This window comes from Hemitrygon akajei, chromosome 17 (assembly GCF_048418815.1).
Source record: "Hemitrygon akajei chromosome 17, sHemAka1.3, whole genome shotgun sequence".
In the NCBI taxonomy this organism is placed as follows: domain Eukaryota; kingdom Metazoa; phylum Chordata; class Chondrichthyes; order Myliobatiformes; family Dasyatidae; genus Hemitrygon; species Hemitrygon akajei.
Genome location: NC_133140.1, coordinates 65,172,734 through 65,199,772, shown reverse-complemented (window position 1 = coordinate 65,199,772; position 27,039 = coordinate 65,172,734). Strand labels below are relative to the sequence as shown.

General features: G+C 40.1%; 1 protein-coding gene across 1 annotated transcript in view; it reads right to left on the bottom strand.

Annotated features, from left to right (window-relative positions):
- Nucleotides 1-20,304: 20,304 nt before the first annotated feature.
- The window catches only part of hsd17b2 (hydroxysteroid (17-beta) dehydrogenase 2), a 42,381-nt gene continuing 35,646 nt past the window's right edge, over nucleotides 20,305-27,039 (bottom strand). Inside the window, exons 4-5 of the mRNA XM_073070316.1 lie at nucleotides 26,762-26,899; nucleotides 20,305-22,828 (exon numbers count right to left, since the gene is read on the bottom strand). Coding sequence (XP_072926417.1) covers nucleotides 22,476-22,828; nucleotides 26,762-26,899 — 491 coding nt within the window. The 3' untranslated portion in view covers nucleotides 20,305-22,475. The remainder of the gene's footprint in view (nucleotides 22,829-26,761; nucleotides 26,900-27,039) is intronic.

Here is a 27,039-nt window from a genome sequence, read left to right as displayed (position 1 = left end):
TATCCTGGGCTCAGCACATTGATGGAATCACAAAGTCATGTCTGTGGCTGGGCTTTGCCATGAATTTTAGAAGATTTGGTATGATGTCTGACAAATCTTTTAGAGTTCTTTGAGGAAGCATCAGCTAGTGGGAATAAAAATATCTGTACCTTTAGCAGTTAGATGATGACAGAGGTGTTTGTGGACCTGGGTGACTTCTTCCAGTTCATCTGTGAAACGGTTTAAATCTTCTGTCCTCAAGGTTCTTTTTTCCCTTTTTAAGGTGGATGGGATCCTGTCGGAGTCTGTGATCTACAACTGTACTGAAACTACATTCTTCACTGGCGGTGGGTTCTGTCTCAGAATTTGCCAAGCCTAGCATTTCAGTATCTCCAGGAATGGCTTAGAACACTTGCGGCCCTGTGGATGACCCAATTCCTCACTGATGATACTGACTGAACCGCTGTGGGAGATCGAAATATCAAGACAACGTGTGCAGCTGTTGGAGGCCTCTGCTCTCGAGCGATCATTCTCTCTTTCTCGATGGCGAGAGAGTCGCTGGTTCTCGAGTCAGGGGAGCTCGAATAAGCAACGCCACAGATTGTAGTGTTGAAACCGTGAGCTTTTGGCCTCCTCTCTTGCTGTGGCAGGAGCAATGTCTCTCTTTCCCTCATTAGTGAGAGAGAGAGAGCACGTTGAGATGTTGAAGTGGTTTGTGATGGGCTCTAGATCATGGTCACTGGGGGTTTCCTATTGTTTGTGTGGTGGGTGGTGGGGGAGCTTATACATTTTGCTAGAGCAAGTGGGAGAGAGCGAGGTTTTGCTGCTGTTTCTGCATGGGAGGGAGAGGGGTTTTGTGGTTCTACTGTTTCTGGCATTAATTCTTTAGGTTTTTTTGTCTCTGTTTCATGGATGGCTATCCATGGATGAATAAGAATTTCAGGTTGTATACTGTATACATTCTCTGATATTAAATGCTGGAAGTCTGAATTCAAGCCAGCAAAAGCTGGAAAAAACTCATAGTCAAGCAGGATCTATGGAAAGAGAGACCATCAAAGCTGAGAGAGAAAATAAGTGAGTCAAGGGTGCAGAGAAAGTGGAAGAGGTTGGTGGAAGGAACAAAGAGAATCTCTTTGATAGAGTGAAAGAATCTAGTAGTTAAAGAGCATCAAAGTAAGGTTTCCTTCTATCAGCCAAAATAGATAGAGGGAAAAAAGATGATGCAATATATTTGGATTTTTCAAAAGCTTTCAACAATGTAATACACTAAAGGTTATTTTGTCAGGTGGGAGCTCTAGATGTTGGAGGTAACATATCAATATGCATGGAGGATGAAATAACTCACAAGAAAGAGCAAATAGGAATAAGGGGATGGTTTTCAAGTTGGCAACCTGTAATGAGTTGTGTGGTGGGTCTGAGGCATCCCTAGAATTTACAATATACACTCTGTGGCCACTTTAAGTACAGTAGTAAAACCCTGTGTGATCTTCCGCTGCTGAAGCCTATTCACTTCAAGGAGAAGTGGAAGGAGCTAGAAAAGATGGTGCCAGAGATTTTTGCAGACCTAGGTGACTACCAGTTCATCCGCGAAACAGCTCATTCTTTTTTCATGTCTCTCTTTTCTTTTCAAGGTGGCTGGGGTCCTGGCGGAGTCCATGATCTACAGCTGCGCTCAAATTACGGTTCTCCGTGAGCGGGTTCTCAGACTTACTGGGAACCCTGGGGTTTTAACACCTCCAGGTGAGGCCTGGAAGACGTACGCCTACAAAGTGCAGCCCCCGTGGATGACCTGGCTCCTCGCCAATGTCACCATATTGAAATTGCAAGCTGCTGGTCTCCTACTCATGTTTATTGCAGGAGCAATCTCTCTCCCTCGCTTGTGAGAGCGATCCTGTCTGAGTTACCAAAGTGTTGGGATGGGCTGTAGTTTTATGATGGACTCCGGATCATGTTTTCTTTGGGGGCATTTGCATGGTGGGGGGAGGGGGTCAGTGCTTTTGCTGGAGCAAGTAGGGAGAGAGTTGCTGCTTGAATGTGGGAGGTGGGAGGGGGCTTTGGAATCCTGATGCTCCAGTCATTCATTCTTTCGGGTTTTTCTGTTTGTGGATGTCTGCAAAGAGTAAGAATTTCTGGTTGCATACTGTATGCTTTCTCTGGTATTAAATTGAACCATTGAAGGTTCAATGTGCTGTGCATTCAGAGAGGTTCTTTTGCACACCACAGTTGTAATGCATGGTTATTTAAGTTACTGTGCCTTGCTGTTAGCTTGAACCAGTCTGGCCATTCTCCTCCGACTCTCTCATTAACAAGGTGTTTTCACCCAGAGAACTTCTGCCTATGGGATGTTTTTTTTTTGTTTCTGTTTTCACACCATTCTCTGTAAACTCTAAATTGTTATGCATGAAAATCCCAGGAGATTAGCAGTTTCTGAGATACTCAAACCTCTCCATCTGGCACCAACAATCTTTCCATGGTCTAAGTCAATTAGATCACATATCTAATCCATTTCTGATGTTTGCTTTGAACAACAACTGAACCTCTTGACTTTTATGCATTCAGTTGCTGCTAAATGATTGGCTGATTAGATAGCAAACACGGGGAAATCTGCAGATGCTGGAAATTCAAGCAACACACACAAAATGCTGGTGGAACACAGCAGGCCAGGCAGCATCTATAGGAAGCAGCAATGCTGATGTTTCAGGCTGAGACCCTTCGTCAGGACTAACTGAAATAAAAGATACTAAGAGATTTGAAAGTAGGAGGGGGAGGGGGAAATGCAAAATGATAGAAGAAGACAGGAGGGGGTGGGGTGAAGCTAAGAGCTGGAAAGGTGATTGGCAAAAAGGATATAGAGCTGGAGAAGGGAATAGATCATGGGATGAGAGGCCTAGGGAGAAAGAACGGGGAGGGGAGCACCAGAGGGAGATGGAGAACAGGCAGAGTGATGGGCAGAGAGAGAGAGAGAGAAGTAAATAAATTAATCAATCAGGGATGGGGTAAGAAGGGGAGGAGGGCATTAACGGAAGTTAGAGAAGTCAATGTTCATGCCATCAGGTTGCAGGCTACCCAGCCGGTATATAAGGTGTTGTTCCTCCAACCTGAGTTTGGATTCATTTTGACAATACAGGAGGCCATGGATAGACATATCAGAATGGGAATGGGACGTGGAATTAAAATGTGTGGCCACTGGGAGATCCTGCTTTCTCTGGCAGACCGAACGTAGGTGTTCAGTGAAATGGTCTCCCAGTCTGCATCGGGTCTCACCAATATATAAAAGGCCACACCGGGAGCACCAGACACAGTATACCACACCAGCCGACTCACAGGTGAAGTTTCGCCTCACCTGGAAGGACTGTCTGGGGCCCTGAATGGTGGTGAGGGAGGAAGTGTAAGGGCAGGTGTAGCACTTGTTCTGTTTACAAGGATAAGTGCCAGGAGGGAGATCAGTGGGACGGGATTGGGGGGGACAAATGGGCAAGGGAGTCGCGTAGGGAGCAATCCCTGCGGAAAGCAGAAAGGGGGGGAGGGAAAGATGTGCTTGATAGTGGGATCCCATTGGAGATGGCGGAAGTTACAGAGAATTATACGTTGGACCCGGAGGCTGGTGGGATGGTAGGTGAGGACAAGGGGAACCCTATCCCGAATGGGGTGGCAGGTGGATGGGGTGAGGGCAGATGTGCAGGAAATGGGAGAGATGTATTTGAGAGCAGAGTTGATAGTGGAAGAAGGGAAGCCCCTTTGTTTAAAAAAGGAAGACTTTTCCTTCATCCTGGAATGGAAAGCCTCATCCTGTGAGTAGATGCGGTGGAGATGGAGGAATTGCGAGAAGGGAATGGCATTTTTGCAAGAGACAGGGTGGGAAGAGGAATAGTCCAGGTAGCTGTGAGAGTCAGGCTGATTAGATATTTGCATTAACAAGCAGGTGTACAGGTGTATCTAATAAAGTGGACATTTAGTGTATATTAATGATTGAGAGAAAGGGAAATTATGTTAAAGGGTTAACAGGGAATGGGAAGTGGGATGGAGAGGAGGATGCAGAGAGATTGGTTAAATAAATGGGCAAAAGTTTGGCAAATATTGTATAATAGGAAAATTGCAAAGATGGGCACTTAAAAGGGAAGATTTCATAAAGTATGATTTATATTGATAAAGACTGCAGAAATGAACAGTACCAAAGGATCTGAGGATACTTGTACATGAAAGACAAAGTCAGCAAACAGGTGCAGAGGGTAGTTGGGAAGACTAATGGAATGCAGGATTTATTGCAAGGGTTTGGATTATAATAGTGGGGAACTCTTACTATAACTGTACAAGACACTGGTGAGACTGTAAACAGGCTGAGAAATGGCTTAGCACGGTAATGTAGTGGTTAGCACAATGCCTTACAGTACAGATGAATGGGGTTCAATTCCCATCGCGTCTGTGAGCAGTTTATATGTTCTCCCAGCCACCATGCGGGTATCCACTGGGTGCTTCAGGTTCCTCCCAGAGTCCAAGAATGTACTGGATGGCAGATTAATTAGACATTGTAAATTGTTAGGCTAGATTTAATTTGGGGGATTGCTGGGCGGCGTGGTTCGAGGGGCCAGAAGGACATTTTCAGTACTGTATCTCAATAAATAAATAAAATTGTGAGGGACGTAGATATGGTAAAGAGTCAGATTCACCCAAGATGAAAATGTTAAATGCCAGAGGACGTAGTTTTAAGGCGAGGCGGAAGAATGTAAATTTAAAGGAGATTTAAATAAGATTTACAAGGAGAGCAGTAGCTTCCTTGAACATGCTGCTGGGGAAAGTGATGGAAGCCAATCTGATAGCAACTTTAAGAGGCATTTAGACAAGTACATAAAGGGAAATGGACCATGTTCAGGCTAAGTTTAGGTTGCCTTCCTATGCAGTACTGTTCTATGAATGAGTGTCACCTCTTAGGGGGTTGACAGGGTAAGCACAGAGAGGATGTTTCCCCTCTTGTGAATATCTCGAAGCAGGGGGCATAGCCTCAGAATAGGAGGGTGCATTAAGAATAAGATGAGGAAGGATTTCTTCTTTCAAAGGGTTGTGAGTCTTTGGAATTCCTTACCTTGGAAAACTGTGGAGGCAGACATCTTGAATATATTCAAAGCTGAGCAAGATCATTTTTTGCTGCATGACAGAATCTGCGGTTATGAGGATAAGATGAGAAATTGGAAAACTGAATCGCTTATAATTCTGATTTTCCTTCTATGGCAGCTGCTTTACCAGAGTATTTCCAACAATTTGAGTTTTTGTTTTAGATTTCTAGCATCTGCAGTTATTTGATTCAATTTTGGGAATAAAATATGATTAGTAAAAAAATAAAAAGGCAGACTGTCTGGTATTTCTCAATTACTCCGTACTAGTTAAAGAATCACAGAAGTTCCCGTTCTTTCTTCTTCGAGGATTCATTGCACAAATTTTCATTTACACAAATCTGTTTTCCTTGGCACTGAAATCATTTCAGTTTTCCAGCAAAAGGAAATCGTGGAATTGACCAAAATGTAGTCTGACACTGTATTAGAATATTGTACATCCAGAAACAGCCTGAAGCATAAACAAAATCAATCTAATTTTGATGCGTACTCTCTTAAGTGCATGAATCTAAAAGTCAAGTCCATTATACAATACACTAAGAAAGCAAGGTCTGTAACTTTAAATGGTAGTGAAAGCTGAGACCATTTCAAGAACTTTACTATGAAAAGGAGGCCAGAAATTTAAATAAAATGAAAATAAATTCTGTAATTTCAGTAAATGGAAACGTTTCGATGTCCAGGTTATAAATTGGAGCCTTCGGCAGAAACTACCAATGTTGGTAACCGTCTCTTCCATTTCCCTGAAATTGTTAATGATGATATCATTCCTTCAATCTCAACCATCTCTCTAACGTAATAGTAAGTATATCATACTGTGACATGACAGAGATCTGCTGTGGCCATTGGAAAGAGTCTCTGGTGAGGAAGCCCACACAGGAGCACAACAAGCAAGGAGCCAGGTCATCCTGCAGACTGTCATATATCTGACGCTGGAAATATGTTGGAGTGCCTAACATAAATCACAGCAGGAATTGCCGTCCAATTTCCCAGCTGCCTCAACTTCACTCAGAAGTTACTACTAACGTTATTCAATCAAGTTAAAATCAAAATTTGATGACATATAGTAGGTTTGACATTTTTGGTGGTAATTGATTCTATTTCTAGTCAGTAATGTCATACAGTGATTCCGCCAATCACTCTTCAGCTGTGCAATCATTATCCGCACAATGATTTACCTCAGGAATATTGCATCAAAAAGTGCAATGTAGCACTTTATTTCATTCTCTGAACAGCAGGCTTACATTTGTCTCAAGAGGATCCAGATCAGGTTAGCTTTTGCCAGTTGATGCATTCTCCCAAAGGCTAGTGTATCATTACACAATCAGAGAAGAGAAGGGAGGTCCCTTAGCTCAATTTGGCCAATCCAGAAATAAAACATAGAATAATACAGCTCAGGCACTGGAACAGGCCCTTTGGCCCTCGATGACTGTGCTGAGCATGTTTCTAAATTAAACTAATCCCTTCAGCCCACACAGGATTCATATCCCTACATCCTCTTCATATTAAGAATGTTAATATATTAAGAGCACCAAATTTCTTGATGTTCACCTGGTCCCTCAATACCAGCTCCATAGCAAAGAAAGCTCAACAGTGTCTCTACTTTCTATGAAGGCTGAGGAAAGTCCATCTCCCACCCCTCATCCTCATCACATTCTACAGGGGTTGTATTGAGAGCATCCTGAGCAGCTGCATCACTGCCTGGTCAGAAATCGCACCATCTCGGACCGCAAGACCCTGCAGCGGATAGTGAGGTCAGCTGAGAAGATCATCGGGGTCTCTCTTCCCACCATTACGGACATTTACTCTACATGCTGCATCTGCAAAGCAAACAGCATTATGAAGGACCCTACGCACCCCTCATACAAACTCTTCTCCCTCCTGCTATCTGGGAAAAGGCACCAAAGCATTCGGGCTCTCACGACCAGACTATGTAACAGTTTCTTTCCCCAAGCTATCAGACTCCTCAATACCCAGAGCCTGGACTGACACCTTACTGCCCTATTGACTTGTTTATTATTTATTGTAATGCCTGCACTGTTTTGTGCACTTTATGTAGTCCTGGGTAGGTCTGTAGTCTAGTGTAGTTTTTTTCTGTGTTTTTTTTTACGTAGTTCAGTCTAGTTTTTGTACTGTGTCATGTAACACCATGGTCCTGAAAAAACATTGTCTCATTTTTACTATGTACTGTACCAGCAGTTATGGTCGAAATGACAATAAAAGTGATTTGACGACTTGATATTCTTGTGCCTTTCTGACAGTCTCTTGTACACCACTGTGGTATCTGCTTCCACTACCATCCCTGAAAACACATTCCAAACACCTAACTCCCTCTGTATAAATCAAAAATTCTCTGCATATTGCCTTTATACTTTTCCCCTTTCACCTTGTCACAAACATAGGAAGATCTGCAGATGCTGGAAATTCAAACAACACACAAAAATGCTAGAGGAACTCAGGCGGCATCTATGGAAAAGAGTAAACAGTTGACATTTCAGACCGAGACCCTTCATCTATATTGCTTTGCTCCCTACACATCAAGGTCTCTGTATTAACAGTATTTAGTGTAACACCAACACTTGAAACAACATCAGTTTTCTGTCAGTTAAACAACAAGCACACAAACTGATATATGTAAGTGTAATTTTATTTAGTAAATCAAATACAGATTTGAAAATACTTTTTTCTTATACTCCTAGTTCTTTTTTCAGCATGATTTACAATGAATGATTCAATTCAAGTTACAACACACAAAATTTTACTGTAACAGGAGAAGGTGGCTCTCTAACAGGTTTCAGAATGGTTTACACAACAGGTCCACAGCAGATGCCATTTCATTGCCTTCTCACTGAACCTTGGAACACCAGGACAGTGAAGATACACACATCAAGATGATTTTCATCGACTCCTGCTCACATTCATTGCTATCATTCCCTCAAAACTAATCAATAAGCTTCAAGTCTTTTGCTTCAATACCTTCTTCTACAACTGGATCCTCGATTTCTTCACTTGCAGACCCCTGTCAGTTTAGAATAGCAAATATATCTCCTCCTCAATCTCCATCAGCACAGGTGCACCACAAGATTGTATGCTTAGCCCCTGCTCTACTCACCTTATACTTATGACTGTGAGGCTAAGCACAGCTCCAATGCCATATTTAAGTTTGCTGATAATGCCACTATTGTTTTCCATATCAAAGGCGGTGACGAATCAGCATTTAGGAGGGAGACTGAAAATCCAGCTGAGTGGGGCCACAAAGCCAATCTCTCATTGAATGTGATTAGATGATTATTGACTTCAGGAAGAGGAAAAAGGAGGTCCATGAGCCAGTCCTCATTGGGGGATCATAGGTGGAGAGGGTCAGCAACTTGAAATTCTCAGTGCTATAATTTCAGAGGATTAGTCCTTGTTCCAGCACATAAATGCCATTACGGAGGAAGCACAGCATCACTCTACTTCTTTAGGAGTTTGTGAAGATTTGGCTTGACATCTGAAATTTTGATAAACTTCTATAAATGCATGGTACAGAGTGTATTGACTGTTTGCATCACAGCCTAGTATGGAAACACCAATCCCTTTGAACTGTAAATCCTACAAAGAGTAGTGGACACAGTCCAGTCCATCATTGCCTCTCCATCACTGAGCACAGCTACACGGAGTTCAGTTGTAGGAAAGCAGCGTCCATCAGCAAGGACCCCCACTGTCCAGGGCATACTCCCTTCTCATTGCAACCATCAGGAAGATGGTCCAGAAGCCTCAGGACTCACACCAGTAGGAATAGCTAATACGCCTCAACCATCAGGCTATTGAACCAGAGGGGATAACTTCACTCAGTTTCACTCACCCAATCACTGAACTTTTCCACTGTTCCCACAACTATGGACTCACTTTCAAGAGCTCTTCATCTCATGTTCCTAACATTTATTACTTATTTATTTATTAAGATTTTTTACTTCTTCGCAGCTCAAGCTGGTAAGACCTGAGAAACAGGCATAGCCGAGCACACTCATTTCGCAGTTGGTAGGAAATTTCAGATCATTCTAGTGGCGTTCAGAATTGTGGTTTTCTGGAGATTTGCATAAATATTGCTCTGTCAGCCTAAATATTTAATGCTATTGTGTAGTGACATTGTGATGATACCAGTGATAGATGTTACTGTTGAGATAACATATACCCTGTTCATGTTCCATACTCTCTTAATTTCCTCTTGTAATTCAGCATTTTTCTGGTGCTTTTCACTGACTGATGTCCATATTTTTATGTGTGTTTGGAATGGCCAAAGCTATCAAGTAAATTATTCTTGCTTGTTTATTCTGTAATATTATATCCAGATGGTTATTAAGGATTGCCCTATCTGTAATAATGGATCGGTGGTAGCATGATTTGTAGGACTTTGACTCTAGAACTAGATCAGACTAGTATTTATAGTAAGATATGGTATCTTTTATGAGTTTGTAGTTTAAAGCGAGATTTTTGGTGAACTACATTTGCCACTTGATTGTGCCTGGGTAATAATCATATTGAGTTAAATTGCTGCAGGATCCTCTAATGTGTTGGATTTCTTTTGGTTTCTCTTGGCATCTTCTGCATTTATTGTCTTGAATTTGTCATATTTTATGATGTATTTTTGATAATTTTGGGTGTCAACCATCTGGTCCTGTATTGCCACAAGGAACACTTCTGTTTCTGGGAAGAGGTATCCAACTCTGAACCAGCTGTTCAATGCTTCCTTGTCGACATCTAGTCTGCTCAGATCATGGAGAGTCATGCTCTTCCACTGGTTCACTTTTTCTTCAGTAGTGATAATGTCTTCATTTTTCTGGTCTGTGCTTTATTTAAGTTTAGTGGTGTATACTTCTTATCAGAATTGCATATGCTCACATGGAGTGCTGAATCCTGGTTTTGTGGATGAAAATATATCCTCAGAAGTTTTATCTGAGTGTTGTGTAGATTTTTAATGTCTGTTATTCCTCTTGCCTCTTCTGTCCTAGGTAGTGTTAATCTACGTGCATTCAAGTGTACATAATGCTTTCAGAAATTTGTCATTTCAGTTCTTATTTTTCTTTGTAAATTTTCCAGATTGGTTTCAGACCAAGGTATTAAGCAAAAAGAATACATTAATATTGCCTTTTTGGCAGATTTTCTTAAGCCTTGAGGTAAATTCTGTCAGAAGTTTTTCCTTTAATAACACTATGATCTATTATCTTTTCTTGTTGATATCCCAGATACTTATATGTTTCATACTCATCCATTGGTTGCGTTGTATCCTGCTGTTCTGTTTTGTATTCTATTAGCTCTATTGCACCTTTCTTTATAGACAATAGACAATAGGTGCAGAAGTAGACCATTCAGCCCTTCGAGCCTGCACCGCCAGTTTGAGATCATGGCTGATCAATTCCTTATCAATACCCAGTTCCTGCCTTGTCCCCATATCCCTTGATTCCCCTATCCATAAGATACCTATCTAGCTCCTTCTTGAAAGCATCCAGAGAATTGGCCTCCACTACCTTCCGAGGCAGTGCATTCCAGACCCCCACAACTCTCTGGGAGAAGAAGTTTTTCCTTAACTCTGTCCTAAATGACCTACCCCTTATTCTCAAACCATGCCCTCTGGTACTGGACTCTCCCAGCATCTGGAACATATTTCCTGCCTCTATCTTGTCCAATCCCTTAATAATCTTATATGTTGCAATCAGATCCCCTCTCAATCTCCTTAATTCCAGCGTGTACAAGCCCAGTCTCTCTAACCTCTCTGCGTAAGACAGTCCAGACATCCCAGGAATTAACCTCGTGAATCTACGCTGCACTTCCTCTACAGCCAGGATGTCCTTCCTTAACCCTGGAGACCAAAACTGTACACAATACTCCAGGTGTGGTCTCACCAGGGCTCTGTACAAATGCAAGAGGATTTCCTTGCTCTTGTACTCAATTCCCTTTGTAATAAAGGCCAACATTCCATTAGCCTTCTTCACTGCCTGCTGCACTTGCTCATTCACCTTCAGTGACTGATGAACAAGGACTCCGAGATCTCTTTGTATTACTCCCTTACCCAACTCTATACCGTTCAGATAATAATCTGCCTTCCTGTTCTTACTCCCAAAGTGGATAACCTCACACTTATTCACATTAAACACCATCTGCCAAGTATCTGCCCACTCACTCAGCCTATCCAAGTCACCCCGAATTCTCCTACCATACTCATCACATGTCACACTGCCACCCAGCTTAGTATCATTTATGTTTAATGTTGTGCATGAACCAAAGTTCATGTTCATATCTTTTGAAAAGAGTTCTGCTATTTGAATTAATTGCTTTAGCTTTACTGATGAAGGAGCATATAATTTCAAATCATCCAGAAGGTGTGCTAAAGTATAGTTCATTTTGTTGTTTCTGATTTGATATCCAATTCAGTAAATTAGAGAGTGGGTTCAAAGCTCAACAGAACCATAGTGGACTTAGAGAGTCACCTTGGGAAAAGCCTCAGTTTACTTTGATAATGGTGGTTATCAAAATTATTGTTATTATTACTTATTTTTTCTCAGCTCAAGCTGGAGAAACCTGAGGTACAGGCACAGCCAAGCACACTCATATGTCAATTGCTAAGAACTTTCGGACTATTCTAGTGGTGTTTAGTATTGTGGCTTTCTGAAGACTTACATGTATTACTGTGTAGTCCTAATTGTTTAATGCTATTGCACAGTGACTTTGGGATGATACCAGTTGTAGATGTTACTATCGGGACAATATATACCTTGGTTATGCTCCAAAGTCTTTAAATTTCCTCTTTATATTCAGCATATTTCTGGTGTTCTCTCTTGTTGATTTCTGTGTTATGTGTATTTGGAATTGCTATATGTAGTAAATAAATTGTTCTTGTTTATCCTGTATCCAGATGGTTATTATGCATTGTCCTATCTGTAATAATTAATTGGTCATAATATAATGTGTGGTATTCTGACTCTACAACTGGATCAGGCTTGTATTTATAGTAAGGCGTGATTTCATTTAAGTGTTTCTGTTTTGAAGCAATATTTTGATGAATGACATTTGCCACTTGATTGTGCCTGTCCAAGTATCAGATTAAGTTAAATTGCTACAGGACTCTGCAATGTGTTGAATTTTTCCTGTTTTTTCTCAGCATTTTCTACATTTATCATCTTAAATTTGTTGATCTTCTATTATGTATTTTCAATCATCTTTTGATTTAACCATCTCATCCTGCATTGCCAGAAGGAATACTTCTGTTTCTGGGAAGAGGTCTCCAACTCTGAGCCAGGCATTTGACATTAAGTCTGCTCAGATCGTGAGGGTGTCTTCCATGGAGAGTCATGCTCTTCCATTGGTTCACTTTTTCTTCAGTAGTGATAATGTCTTCATTTTTCAGGGTTGTGCTTTCATTTAGGTTTAGTGGTTCATCCTTCTTACCAGAATTGCATATGCTCGCATGGAGTGCTCAAACCTGTTTTCATTGATGAAAGTATATCCTTAGAAGTTTTAACTGACTGTTGTGTAATTTCTTTTAATGTCTGTTATTCCTCTTCCTCCTTCTGTCTTAGGTAGTGTTAATCTAAGTGTGTTTGAGTGTCTGTCATTTCAGTTCATTGTACATTTTCAATGGTTCAAAGGTCCATTTTATTATCAAAGTATACAACTCTGAAATTCTTCAGTTCTCCAGGTAGCCATGAAACCAAGAAAGAAAAATCAAAGAAAAAGAACAAAATCATCAACCCCTTAATCCCTCCTCCCCCAGACAAAAACATGAACAAAACAAATCAGGCACATCAACCCCCTAATCCCTTCCCCTGCACAAAAACACGAACAAAACAAATCAGGCACATCAACCCCCTAATCCTTCCTCTTGCAAAAAAAGATTGGTTTCAGGCTAAGATATTATGCCAAGAGAATATGTTAATATGGGCATAGCGAAAATGTTTATTGTCTTTGTTATATTTTACAATTGACCTCTGTTTGGCAGATTTTCTTAAGCCTTGGAGTAAATATTGTCGAAAATTTTCCTCTTATCACATTATGATCTATTTTCATTGTTTTTTGATATGCCAGATACTTAGATGTTCCATGTCCATCCATCATATTGTATCCTGCTGCTCTACTGCACCTTTCTTTATGCTTAATGTTCTGCACTTATTTCATCCAAAGTTCATGTTTATATTTTTAGAAAATAGCTCTACTATTTGAATTAATTGTTTAGCTTTACTGATGAAGTAGCATATAATTTCAAATCATCCATGTATAAAAGGTGCGCCAAGGTGTAATTCATTTGGTTCTTTCTGATTTGATACCCTCTTTTCATCCAACTTAGTAAATTAGAGAGTGGGTTTAAAGCTGGACAAAACCATAGTGGGCTTAGAGAGTCACCTTGGAAAATGCCTCGGTTTATTTTGATAACGATGGCTGTTCTTTTTTGGTTGTTAATAGATAGGATGGTTATAATACACCAATGCTTCATCAGATGTTCTAGGAATTTCACAAGTACAGGGTGTAGCTTTCTATATTCAGTCAAGTTTATTGTCCTTTAGCTATATACATGTATACCACCAAACTAGACAACGTTTCTCCGAACCAGGCTGTAAAGTACGATAGTACACATAACACACAAAGAACATATAATAACTTTGAAAAGTATGGATAAAACCTACAGATGAACTTTGCATAAATAAATAAAGTGCATAAATTAAATATTTTAAGGTACAGAACAGATTAACTGGTGACACTTCAAATATGATACAGCAGGGAGTTCAGAAGCCTGATGGCCTGAGGGAAGACACTGTTTTCCATCCTGACCATTCTTGTTTTTATGCATCAGGGTCTCTTGACTGATGGTAGAAAGTCAAAGGGATTCTGGATGGGTGAGTAGGATCCTTGGTAACACTAAGGGCCCTGTATACGCAGTGCTCATAATAAATGTGCCCGATGGATGGTAGGGAGACCCCTATGATCCTCTCAGCCTTTTTCACATTCCTTAGTAGGGACTTCTGATCTGATGCTTAGCTGCTCCCATACTAGATAGGAGATTAAGAGCTTCTATTAACCATGAGTGTGGGATAGAATCAAATGCTTTGTGGTAGTCAATATGATAACATAAAAGAATTCTAGTTTTTCTGCTGGGCTTGACTTAGAATTACAGAATCTTTGATCTATTATCCTTTACATCCTTTCCTACCCTTACACCATCGTTTTGCTCTTCTGTAAGTATATAATGGTTATCTAAGTGAGTCGTGATTAGTTGCGAGATGCATGATGTTACAATTTTATATATATTTTGTAGACAAGTAATAGGACAATATTTTGATGGGTCATTTGTGATTTCTCCTTTAGACAAGAGATATGTTTTACCTTCTGTCAATAATTTCTGTACTTCAGGGTTTTAAGAAAATTGTTGATATGTATTTATAGGTACGAATACAGATGAAGGCAAGTAAATTTTTATACCAATAATTATGAATATTATCACTGCTGATACTTTTCCAATTGTGGGTACTTTTTTATAATCTCGTTTAGCATATCCATCGTAAATTCCAGCGTTTGCATGTCTTCTGCTGTGTGGAATGTCTTCTTTCGCCTCCCTAGTCCAGCTTGCTTCTTGATTGTGCTTTGTCCTGTTTGACCAGATATCAGACCAAAAGTTCATTATTTCTGTGTCTGCTGGTAATTTTGTGCGAGAGTTGGTGACATTTTGGTGCCTTCAATTTAGTTTCAATGTCCTGCATAAACCATTTTCATTGTTCCTGAACTGATAATTCTTTTTTCTGCATCTGGTGCATTTCACTTATCTATTTCCTCCGGTGTTGTATGCACCAAGCTTTTGTTTTTGTGTATTTATAAGTTCTACAATGTTTTTGTTGTGTGGATCATACCTTGCATAGACCTTATACTTCCTTAGTAGTTCCTTAGCTTTTCCCTTAACTTTCTTATTATTATGTTTTTTAATTTTTTCTAAGCTGAAGCTGGTAAAACCTGAGGTACAGGCATAGGCAATTACACTCATCTCTCAATTGCTAGGAACCTTCAGACTATTTAGTATTCAGACTGTTTAGTATTGTGATTTTCAGGAGATATTCATAAATGCTGCTGGGTAGACCTAATTGTTTAATGCTATTGTGTAGTGGCATTGCAATGATACCTGTTGTGGATATTATTATCCGGACAATGTATACCTTGTTCATGTTCCATAATCTTTCAATTTTCTCTTTTAATTTAGCATATTTCCAGTGTTTCTCACTTACTGATTTCTCTATGTTGTGTGTGTTTGGAATGGCTAATTCTATTAGGGAAATTGTTCTTGCTTGTTTATCTTGTGATATTATATCCGGATAGTTATCTGTTATAATGAATCGGTTGTAACATAGCTTGTTGACCTCTGACTCTAAAACTGGATCAGGCTTGTATTCGTAGTGAAGTAATGTGACATATATGAGTTTGTATTTTAAAGCAAGATTTTGATGAATGGTTTGAGTATTCTGTTGTATCCTATAATTATCCTTCATTTTAATGGATGATTGTAGTATACAATAGCACAATTCTGAAGATTGTACATTGCATCTTAAATTGGTGACAGCACAGAATTTGATTCATCTTGTCTCACCACTTATGCACTGGAGAAGAATGAGATCATATGACCTGCGTTCCAGAAGGCGTTTAAAATAAATGTAAAATTTTTTAAAAAACAGCAAAGATTTTTTATTTAAGATATGTAAGCAAATAAAGCATCATCTGGTTCATGCCTTTGCACCGATCTCAAATCGAGTGTTGCTTCGCTGAAAGATACTTCATAATGCAGGTACCAGTTTGATTTGAGTTTCTATTATTAAATATGTTTAACATGTCTGATACTCCAAATCAGTTTTCAAAGGACATTCAAAATAGAAATGAACAGAAATCACACAACTATTGTGTTAAAAGGGATTTGTTCTAACTTGCAGCAATGATTGACAATGCCAATCCATTATTCAGTTAAATTAATATTTTATTTTGTGTAGCTCATAGCTAGACAATTTAGCTAAAGGATAGCATTCACATGTAATGGCTGTGTGATATTGTCTACAAATTCATTTAAAGGCATATCTAATACCTTAACGTTCACAGGATACTTACTGGTGAGGCAACAATGCCACTGAAGACTAAGATTTTGCATGTTACAAATCATAAGAAAACTGCCAAAAACATCTCACTAGTGAGAATTGATATAACTCTATATTAAACCTTCATACCCTGGAGTGAAATAAAACTAGTGTTAATATTACATTGAACAATACAGCCATTATGCAATGTTAAAGCTATGATCAGTAAGATGGTGCTCGGCAAAATATTACTGCCCGTTCTAAGTAGGCACCAGAGGAATGTATGAAATAAACAGAAATAATAAGCTGCCCTCATAAAGTTTGGTGCTTACATCTCAACAGAATTTTATGACTTTCTCCATTATATCATGAAAGCTAACAGGCAATAAACCAGGAAGATGAAATTAACAAATCCACAGAAGCCCACAAAGATAGGTGAGTATTTTAAAAACTACTTGTAGGCTGATAGTGTCAGTCATATATGGCTTGTCGTTTTCTTATTATCTTTTTGGTTGGTCTAACGATTTAAAATGCAATATAGAAGTTACTTGTAAACTGAAGCAATGCGACAGGAAAGCACACAGATGAAGTATACAACTAAAACATCTGGAACATCTGGAAATCTCCAGGAAGGCCTTCTTTGTTGCTGCTGTTGTTGTGAGGTTCGGGTCTCTGCTGGGAAGAACAGGCCCCTAGTCCTCGGGGTCACGTTGCCAGTGGCCGGTGGCGGAGGCATCATAGTGTGCTCGGCAGAGGATGGTGCTGAGAGAGGCTGTGCTGGAAGGGATGGTCGGAGGCTCAGAGGTTCGACAGACTTGGATTCGGCTGCGGTCGGGGCACCTTCATTGTGTGCTGCGTCTGCGGGGCTGAGTCCTGTGGCACAGTGGAAGTCCATAGCGGGGGTATTCCCTTCTGCCGCCTGCGTGGGATGACGAGTCTATCGGGACCCTAAGGACTTGTGGAAATTGTGTGGTGGTTTCTTTCGAACTTATAGTCTTTTAACATATTTAGACTATTTTTACTGTGCCCATGGTCTGTTTTTTTAAAATCAATTATGGTATTGTTTGCACTGTTGTAACTATGTGGTTTTGTTTAGGTCTTGTAGCTTTAGTTTTTGGTTTGTTGGGTGGTAGAGTTGGTCTCCTGACTTGGTGTGTCTGGGTAGTCTTGTTTTGTCTGATGGGTTTGGAGCTCCTTTCCGGGAAACACGCTAAGATGGTAGCGCGATATTAATATGCACAGCCTCTCCGGACTCTGGATTTGGGGATTGTCAAATGTTATGTGGATTTTCTGGTGTAGTCTGTTTTGTTGTGTGATTTTGTGATATCATTCTGGAGGAACGTTGTTTCATTTTTGAACTGCATTGCAGTTGTGGTTTCTAAATGACAATAAACTGAAATTCAATTCAATTCAATTCAAAAATGACTGCTTCTTTTTAACTTAAAGCACATGTCTAGGAACAGAAGCTCCTGTCTGATCACTGTCAGTCTTGCAATTACACGGAGGGAATAAATGAATCATGACCAACTGTAGGAGATACATATCTGTCTCCTACCTGCTTTGCATTCTGTGATGCTGGGCTTATTATGTCTATTATGGTAACTAGTCATATAAGTGAGGATATGGTAAAAGTGAAGGGAATATAACCATTTAACAATCACAGCACAGAAACAGGCCATTCTGGCCCTCCTAGTCCGTGCCGAACTCTTAATCTCACCTAGTCCCACCTACCCGCACTCAGCCCATAACCCTCCACTCCTTTCCTGTCCATATACCTATCCAATTTTACCTTAAATGACACAACTGAACTGGCCTCTACTACTTCTACTGGAAGCTCATTCCACACAGCTATCACTCTCTGAGTAAAGAAATACCCCCTCGTGTTTCCTTTAAACTTTTGCCCCCTAACTCTCAAATCATGTCCTCTCGTTTGAATCTCCCCTACTCTCAATGGAAACAGCCTATTCACGTCAACTCTATCTATCCCTCTCAAAATTTTAAATACCTCGATCAAATCCCCCCTCAACCTTCTACGCTCCAATGAATAGAGACCTAACTTGTTCAACCTTTCTCTGTAACTTAAGTGCTGAAACCCAGGTAACATCCTAGTAAATTGTCTCTGCACTCTCTCTAATTTATTGATATCTTTCCTATAACTCGGTGACCAGAATAAGTTACGTATTCTTGCTTATTTTGTTGAGTTTGTAGCTTGGGACTGGCGGGGGTCTATATTGACTGCTGAGATAACACTCAATAATATTTAATTGTATGTTTGCTAATTGCGAAAAAAGGGTTTGACTTTTGGAGCGATCATTAGAGCTGAGGGTGCATCACGCGTGTGTAACAGTCCACATGGTCACAGGGAAGCAGCCAATGTTTTGGTTTGATTTTGGGTTAGTTATGCTGCTACATCAACAATGTACTGCTAACAATAGCATAACCAAGTTACCACTCAACAATGAAGTCACGTTGAAAAAAAAACCTGAAGATGCTAGAAATCAAAAATAATAACAGAAAATGCTAGAAATATTCAGCATGTCAGGTCATATCATTTGGAAGAGAAATAGAGGTAATGCTTCAGGTTGAAAACCCTCATGCAGAACTGGGAAAGAGAGAAAAGAAATGTGGAGGGTGGGGAAGGGAAATGCCTCTGATAGGAGGAAACCAGGGTGACCATGGGGATAAACAGTAAACTAGGTTATCTGGCCAATGAGTAAGTGGGACCAAACAGAGAGTGAGAACACTCAGTAGACAAGAGCATGCAGAAGAGGAAGGCATGTCCAGCAGGTCAAGAGGGTTATGCCCTCCACTCACAGAGGAATAAAGAAAAAGAATTCCTATCCCTTTTCGCTCTCCTGGAGTGGAGGATATGCCAAGCCTCACTGAGTAGGCATGAATTCCTGCTCTGCATTTCACATTTCCTGCATTCATAAGCCATTGTTTGTCTTTGTTCTCACCCTGTAACTGCACCCATTCACTCACTGATCATCTTACTTTACCCGATTGGAGACATCCCCCTCCCCACCTTTGGTGCAACGTTACAACTTCTTTTGTCGTCATCCTAGTTCTGACAAAGAGTCTTCAACCTAAAATCTCTTTTTCTCTTCCCAAAGATACAGCCGGACCTGCTGAGTAGTTCCAGCATTTTCAGCTTCGATGTTATGCTGCAGTCACCGTGCTATTATTTGCACTGGTACAACTTGGGTAAGACAGTGGCAACACAAATCACTTTGGCAATGTGAACCAGAATATTCTAAAAGTCAATATTCACAGCCTGCAGTGAGTTTCCAACAGACTGGCCTGACCGACCTGCACCTAAAAAGACCTGTAAAAATTGCAATGTAATATTTCCTTATATTCCTTAGAGTTTCCTAAGTGGCATCTTGGAGAAGCTCCAATGATGTCACTGGATTCTGTTGATGTGAAGCATAACATAATGCATTGTTTGTTATATAACCGTCAGCTAGCTGCACATCACATTTAAGATTTAAGACCAGTAACTACAATATAACAACCACTGTCAATACTAAGGCTGAATGTGGAATTGTCTCGTGCTTACCAATGTCAGTTGGCGTACCACAATTAGCCACTTTCAACTAAGAAATATATGCAGAATTTTGCAATACCGCCTCAGGTAAAAGTATTTTATATGAAGCTTTACTTTAATTGAACATACACAAAAGAAGAAGAATTCTCAATCCAATCCTAATTCTCCATTGTAAAAGTAATTTATTTAGTACCCCACAAAATGAGTTAGTTGGTCTGTATGCAAATTAAAACTTAAAACAGATACACAGTCAAATAAAATTTTTAAGTCAATTTTCTCAAAGACATACACTTATTGCATAAGAGTCAACAAAGGTCAGACTCATCAGAAAATGTATTCCAGAAGCCACTATAAATGTGCTGTTAAAAACCCAAAGGAAAACGACAAAAGTACATCAAGATGTACTGAAAACAGAAACATGATTGGAGATTGTCCCTCAGTTCATGCATCCAGTTTTGAAAAATCTTGATACACTTTTAAATACAGTATTGTGCAAAAGTCTAAGGCACATATATATCACTAGGGTGCCTAAGACTTTTGCATAATACTGCATTTGTCAGCATGGAACAGACAACAAGTTTGTAAATCTGGCAGGAGCAAAGGATGTTGGGAATGGTGAGAATGGAGTGTTGCAGGAGAGATGTGGGACAGGTGGCTGAGAAGGAATGCCAGGGACAGGGGTGGTGTGGATGAAGACACACCCACCCTGAGACACCAGGCAGTTATTTGATTGCAAACAGTTGGTACTGTGCAAGTGTCTTTCACACAGTACTTTTGTAATTTTATGTATTGCACTATACTGCAGCCGCAAAACGATCTGGTAAATCTGGATATGATATGGGTCTCTATTGTGGACTGAATGTCTGAGAGTGGAAAGGGGGCAGGGAGAGGGGAAATATGGTTGGGAAAAGGGGAAGGGAGCAGAAAGCACCAGAGTGACATATTGTAATGCTTAATAAACCAATTGGTTGGAATCAAATTATCTTGCCTGGTGTCTCAGAGCTGGGTGTGCCTGCATCTGTATCACCGCCCAACCCTGGCACCCCTTCTCTGCCACCCTTCCTGTGGCACTCCACCCTCACTATTCTCAACATCCTTTGCTCCCGCCAGATTTACAAACTCACTCTCTGCTCCACATTGACAAATACAGTACTGTGCAAAAGTCTTAAGCACCCTAGCTATACATAGTATTTGGTAAGTTTGCTTGCTCACTGACAACACAGAAATAAAAACTAAAGTAACATGTTAAATCCCACTAAAACTAAAGGTGAAACAGTACTGAAATTTCAATAAGGGAAATTTTCCTGAGTGAACAAGAGGAGGGGTAATAAATGAGCCTGTTCTCAGATCCAATTAAAGTGATTTGAAATTCTCTAGAAGTCAAGCGTGTTCCATGAGCAGAGATTATTAACAAACTCCATTGTGGTTAGTACCAGTGCTAGATTTACATCAGAAGCTCCATGTGATATCTTTTGAGACCTGAGATCAAGATTGGCTAGAATGGAAACATTTCTTTTATAGAATGTATGTTAAAAAAAAACCCTGTGTTCCTTAGTGCTAATTTAAAATAAAGCAAAGTTCACAGTGTATACAGAATCACAGAATAGTTGCAGGATTCATTGCAGGATGGTTGGGGATATTTGAAACACTAAGTCCATACCTGCTTCATGGAAGAGCAATCCAACTAGATCCATTCCCAATCTTCTCTACATATTCCTTCAAATCTTGTCTACTCAACCAGGTCCTGTATGAACCCAATTGAATGTGCCTCTGCCATTATCTTTGGCAGTGTGTTGCAGATCCAAAGTGCCCGAGACATAAAATAGTTTCTCCACATTTCATTTTTTTGCTGTACATCTTCATTCATTGACTTCTGTTTCTTAACCGTCTACCCACAGGACTGATAGTCCTGGAGTGTGAGGTGTTGTTTCACTTTCTATTTTAAAACATTGTTTTAGCACCGATTCTAGATACTAGACAGCCATCATAAAATCTCGTGCAGGTCCAAGGATCAATTTTTTTTCTTTGGCTACTGAGTTTTGTATCTGTTCTGTCTTTCACATTGTAAAATTAAATATTAACAGGCGTGAGCTTGATAGCAAATTATTTTCTTAAGCAACTGTGAAAAAGATGATGGATTTGTCATCAAAGCAACATCACCTAGATAATGAATTACAGTACAAATAGTAATTATTTTAGTTACATTGAAAAATAATCCTGATGACAAGAGATTAAATACGTCAAAATATTTCCCTTAGCCTTTAAAAATCTACTTTCATTACTATGTCTAGGAAAGATTATACAATGTGTAAAATATACAATTAACTTGTAAAACCATTTTTCTGCATAATCAAATAACCATATTCATTTGAAATGAACAAAATATTATTAATTCCAGGTGTGTATTCAGTGAATTGCATAGTAAAGTTTCATAGTCTATTAACCAAGCTGCAAGATATTTTTAATTTGTGGAGTTGAAATTAGGAAATCTGTTATTTGGATATAAAGCAAGCATACAAGAATCTGGGACTCTGGTTAATTTTCAGGGAGCCTTTTTCTTCTGAGGCCACGGTAACGGGCACTAGAGGAATGTTGTAGGCAGTTTACAGCCATTTAAGAAAGCCTCTGGGAACTGGCTGTTGAATGGAGCAAATCTCTCTGGTTTGCTCAGGATTTTGTGTACTTAAAATATATAGATGTAGGGAAAAATTGCTTTCTTAGTAGAAGGTACAGATCTGTGCTTACTGTAGAGTGGGCTGATGTCAGCTACTGACAGACTCCTTTTGGTTTAGCTCCATCTGGTATATTCCGAATCATGTTAAATTGCTGAAAAATAAAAAAATCAGAGATAAAGGTGGGAGCATTGTGGTAGATTAATGGGATCAAGAATGCACCTGACCCAGGTGTATATAACCTTCTGGGGTTGTTTGCCAATAGTGCAGTGACTATGTCCTTCAGAACAGGTTGCAGACTTTGAGGTATATCACCCTGAACAGAAGTGTACAGTTCTTTGAGTGAATTTAGATAGCTTTCACCATAATCTTTTCTAACTTCAGGAGAGAGCTGCTGCAAGAGTTCCGTGTACTGTTGGTTCCTTTGGTCAATGGTGCCAAAGATACCTACAGGAGAAACAAAATGGTGAAGATTTTAGGTGGTACATCATCTGTGGTACTATGTAAAAATAACATCAGCCAGTCAGCAGAACTAGACAAATCACTAACTTACCCAAAATAGTTATTCCTAGATTTTAAGAAACAAAAATCCCTAAAAGATATGGAACGATTTAAATGCCAACATTCATATACATTTTTTGCCACAACAATTTTTATTCTCCATGCCACTTGAACACTGAAGACAATACAGAGCTCATCTCCTTGCACTTTTAACACACAGGTTGGATGGGAAGATAGTTGCAGAAGGGAAGTATTTATTGTTACTGAATTTGGGTGACCAAATTTAAGGAAATATAAATTGAGGTGTTGAATTACTAGAGTGGGATTTAGTAGCAGGAACTGTGCTGGTGAAGCAGGGTGGTGGAGGGTGGAAAGTAGGAATGATAGGCCCAGGATAAATCTTCAGAGATGTTGACACTCAGGAACTTGAAGCTGCTCATCCTTTCACTGCTAACACCTTGATGAGAACCACCGTGTGTTCTCCTGAATTCCCCCTTGAAGTTCATAATCAGTTCTTGATCTTACTGTGACACCGCTCAACCAGCCAATCTCTCTCACTCCCGTAAACCTTCTCGTCACCATCTGAGATTCTGCCAACAGCAGCTGTGTCATTGGCAGATTTATAGATTGTACTTAAACTGTGTCTAGCCAGGTAGTTATGAGTGTAAAGAGAGTAGAAAAGTGGGCTAAGCACACATCCTGGAGCAGCTTCTGTGCCGATTGTCAGCAATATGGGACGTTATTTCTGATCTGTTCTAATTGGACCCCTGAAGAGGAAGTCAAGGATTCGGTTGCAGAGGGAGGTATGGAGGCTCAGGTTTTGAAGCTTGTTGATTAGTACTCAGAGTATGATGATGTCGAACACTGAGCTGTTCTGGTGTAGGTATCAGATATCATTACCATTGGACTCTTCTGTTCTCTCTCCTTCTCTTCAGTGTAGGATAGGATTCCTACTTTCTTCACCTTCTACCCCGCTAGACTCAGCATTCAATGGATGTGTGTCCTGGCTTCTCTGAACCAGGTTCCCAATACCTTCAGGTTATCAGACCTGACACAAAGGGAACAGAGGATTTGTCGAACCATTCGGTAGAAAGCTGTGGCTTCATTTTTCCTGCCATTGTTTCTCGCCTCAAAAGCCAGTTTCAGCCCCATTGTAGATGCTGATTAATCTGATTAAGCTGTGGACCTGAGGTCAGTGTACAGTTAATTTGAGTGCCCCTGCTGCCTGGGCTCGACAGCCTTCCTATTCCCAATCCCTTCAATGGAGTCAGCAGAAAGATCAATAAAAAAACAGCCTGGTCATGATGACAGGATTTTAGAGAAACCCATAAAGGAATCAAAAGAATGAAATGATGGAGATATTTGAAGATGTTAAAGGAAATGGTCTGGAACTTGGACACTTGCTGGATGAAGGATTGGCGGTCGATGTCAAAGGTATTAAAAACATGGAATACTGAAAAGCACAGAATCAGAGTGTATAATGATGTTTGAGGGTTTTTCGGTCAGAGCTAGGGAGGAATGATGGCAGGTAAAAGGTTCATAGGATAGAAAAGGATAGGAAGGAAATGGGAAAATGGGGCTAGCTTAGAGGCTATTTTGTTTGACAATGACCATTTGGGCTAAAGGGCCTGTTTCCTTGTTGTATGAATATAACAATGTGAAAACACACAAACAAGACAGAAGAGAGAGGGCCCTGCATATTTGACCATGAGATTTTTCATTTCTGCGTCATTTTCTTGTTAGATGCAGCTTATATCTGGTCCAGGTGGATCAGCTGCCCTAGAGTAGACTTGACTTGATTGCCAATTGGCAAATCTTGTAATTTACATTGTCACGTACCCCGGGTTAAAGAACCAGCAGAAATGGAAAATACTTTGGAGTCTGGTATTACTAGTAACTAAAAGTGTTTATTAGTAAACTAAGCAATACAGTACTATAAAATGCAAATATATGAAACAGGTTAGCAATAAAATATACAGAAGTGTGGAAATAGGAACCAAAATTAGGCTCTTTCAAACCTAGGGGTAAATGAATACGGTCTTAAAACATCATGGAGTGTTCAGTTCAGGTGGGGGGGGGGGGGGAAGAGAGAGAGAGAGAGACCGTCGATCTTCCCGTTGTCTCCCACAGTCCTGTTGTGGTCACCAACTATGACCATACAACATACGACCATTCTGCAGTGGTGGAACTATCACCCAGGCAAGGGAGGACACACAAATAGTTCCCCACTGGTCGCACCTTTACACACTGTCAGCCACCGATCAATTCTCTGAATCGATCCTCCAAAACCCCACCTTCATGTGGGTGCTATCAAACTAGAAGCATAGCACAGGTCTAAGCCCATCAGGTTAAACATTATAAAGCTTGCTGTAATTCCCAATGCAAAGTGGGTTGATTTGTGACTACTTGGAAAAGTTGCACTTTTCCATCCATATTTCTTTCCTGATGACATTAAGACTGAAAATAGCTAGGCAAACTGCCATAAAGATTCTTCAGATTCATTTGAAGGTCTGGTCACACAAGCTTTCAATCAGCTTAGGAAAATATAATATTAAGCATTGTACATTAGGCAAACACTGTTTCCGCCTAGGCAGATGCAATTCAGCACTATTAATACTTTCAAGTCCAAAAATGTATGCACCTTCTCTGTTTTATTAATGAACAATAAAATGCCTAATTCTTCTCCTTTGTCTTATGGTGTTATGGTCTAAGGTAGGGTAGTGGATGTAGTCCATTTGAAGTTCAGCAAGGTCCTGCGATAGGCTGGTCCTGGAACCCAAGGAGTGCTGGTTAGGTGAAATCAAAATTGGCTGGGAGGTAGGAAGCAGAGGGTGGTGATTGGAGACTGATGTGCTCAGGAGTTGGTGTTAGGATCTTTGCTATTTGCAATTTTTGGTTGCGAATGCGCAAGGCTTGCCGATAATATGAAATTAAGAGCTGTTGTTGATGGTGAAGAATATTATCACAGGAGGATTTTGATCAGTTAGGAAAGTGCGTTGAGGAATAGCAAATGGATTTCATTCCAGATTAAGTAGGAAGTGATGTATTTTAAAGTCAAACTAGCGCAGGATATAAACAATGAATGGTAGGGCATTAGGGAGTGTATTGGAACAGAGGGGCCTATAAAAGTGCAAGTTCATTGAAAGCAGCATCACAGTTAGCACAGTAGTGAAACTGGCATTAAGCATGCTGGTCTTCATCATTCAGGGCACCGACTGTAGGATTTAGGACATTATGTTGCAGTTGTATGCAAATAAGTAATTGGTAAGGCCATGCATGGAATATGCTGTACACCCTATTTTGGTCACCCTATTATAGAAGAGTTATGACTAAACTGAAAAGATTTATGAGGATGTTACCGGGACTGAGAGAGAAGTTGGCCAGACTAATCTTCCTAAGAAGGAGAATGAGGTGCAATCTTATAGCAATGTTTAAAATTATGAGAATCATAGATAAGATGGATGGTTACAGTCTTTTCCCTGGGGTAGGAGAGTACAAAACTAGGGGGGGGGGGGCATAGATTTAGAGTGAGAGAGGGAAGATTTAAAAGAGAGATGAGGGGCAACCTTTTCACAGAGAGGGTGGTGAGTATATGGAACGAGCTGCTTGAGGAAGTGGTTGAGACAGGCACAGTACTATCATTTAAGAAGCACTTGGATAGGTATGTGGAATGGCATGGCTTAGAGGGATATTGGCAGAATGCAGGAAATTGGGAATAACTGGATGGGCAGAACAGATTCAGGGCTGAAGAGCCTGTATTCATGATGTATTGCTCTTTGACTCATGAATTTAGACCTGCTGATCTGCAATGAATTTCTAGATAACACAGAATTAATCAGAATCTTCACTGCCTTAAACCCTCACTACGTTAATACTAACCTGTTTTGAATTGAGTTGGTTGGATGATGGCCACTTTAACTCCCCAGATGGCAAGTTCGTATCTCAAAGTGTTGGAAAAAATGCTTAAAGCAGCTTTTGAGGCATTATATGGTGCAAACCTCATGATTGGTACACTTCCTGCATTGAGACAGATCAGAACAACTTTGAAAAAGTCTTGACATTATGAAACTTTGCCTGGGCTTTCTCAGAAATTAATTTTTAACGTTGTGTCATACAAAGTCAGATTAGGCATTAGATATTTAGAGTCATATATTTAA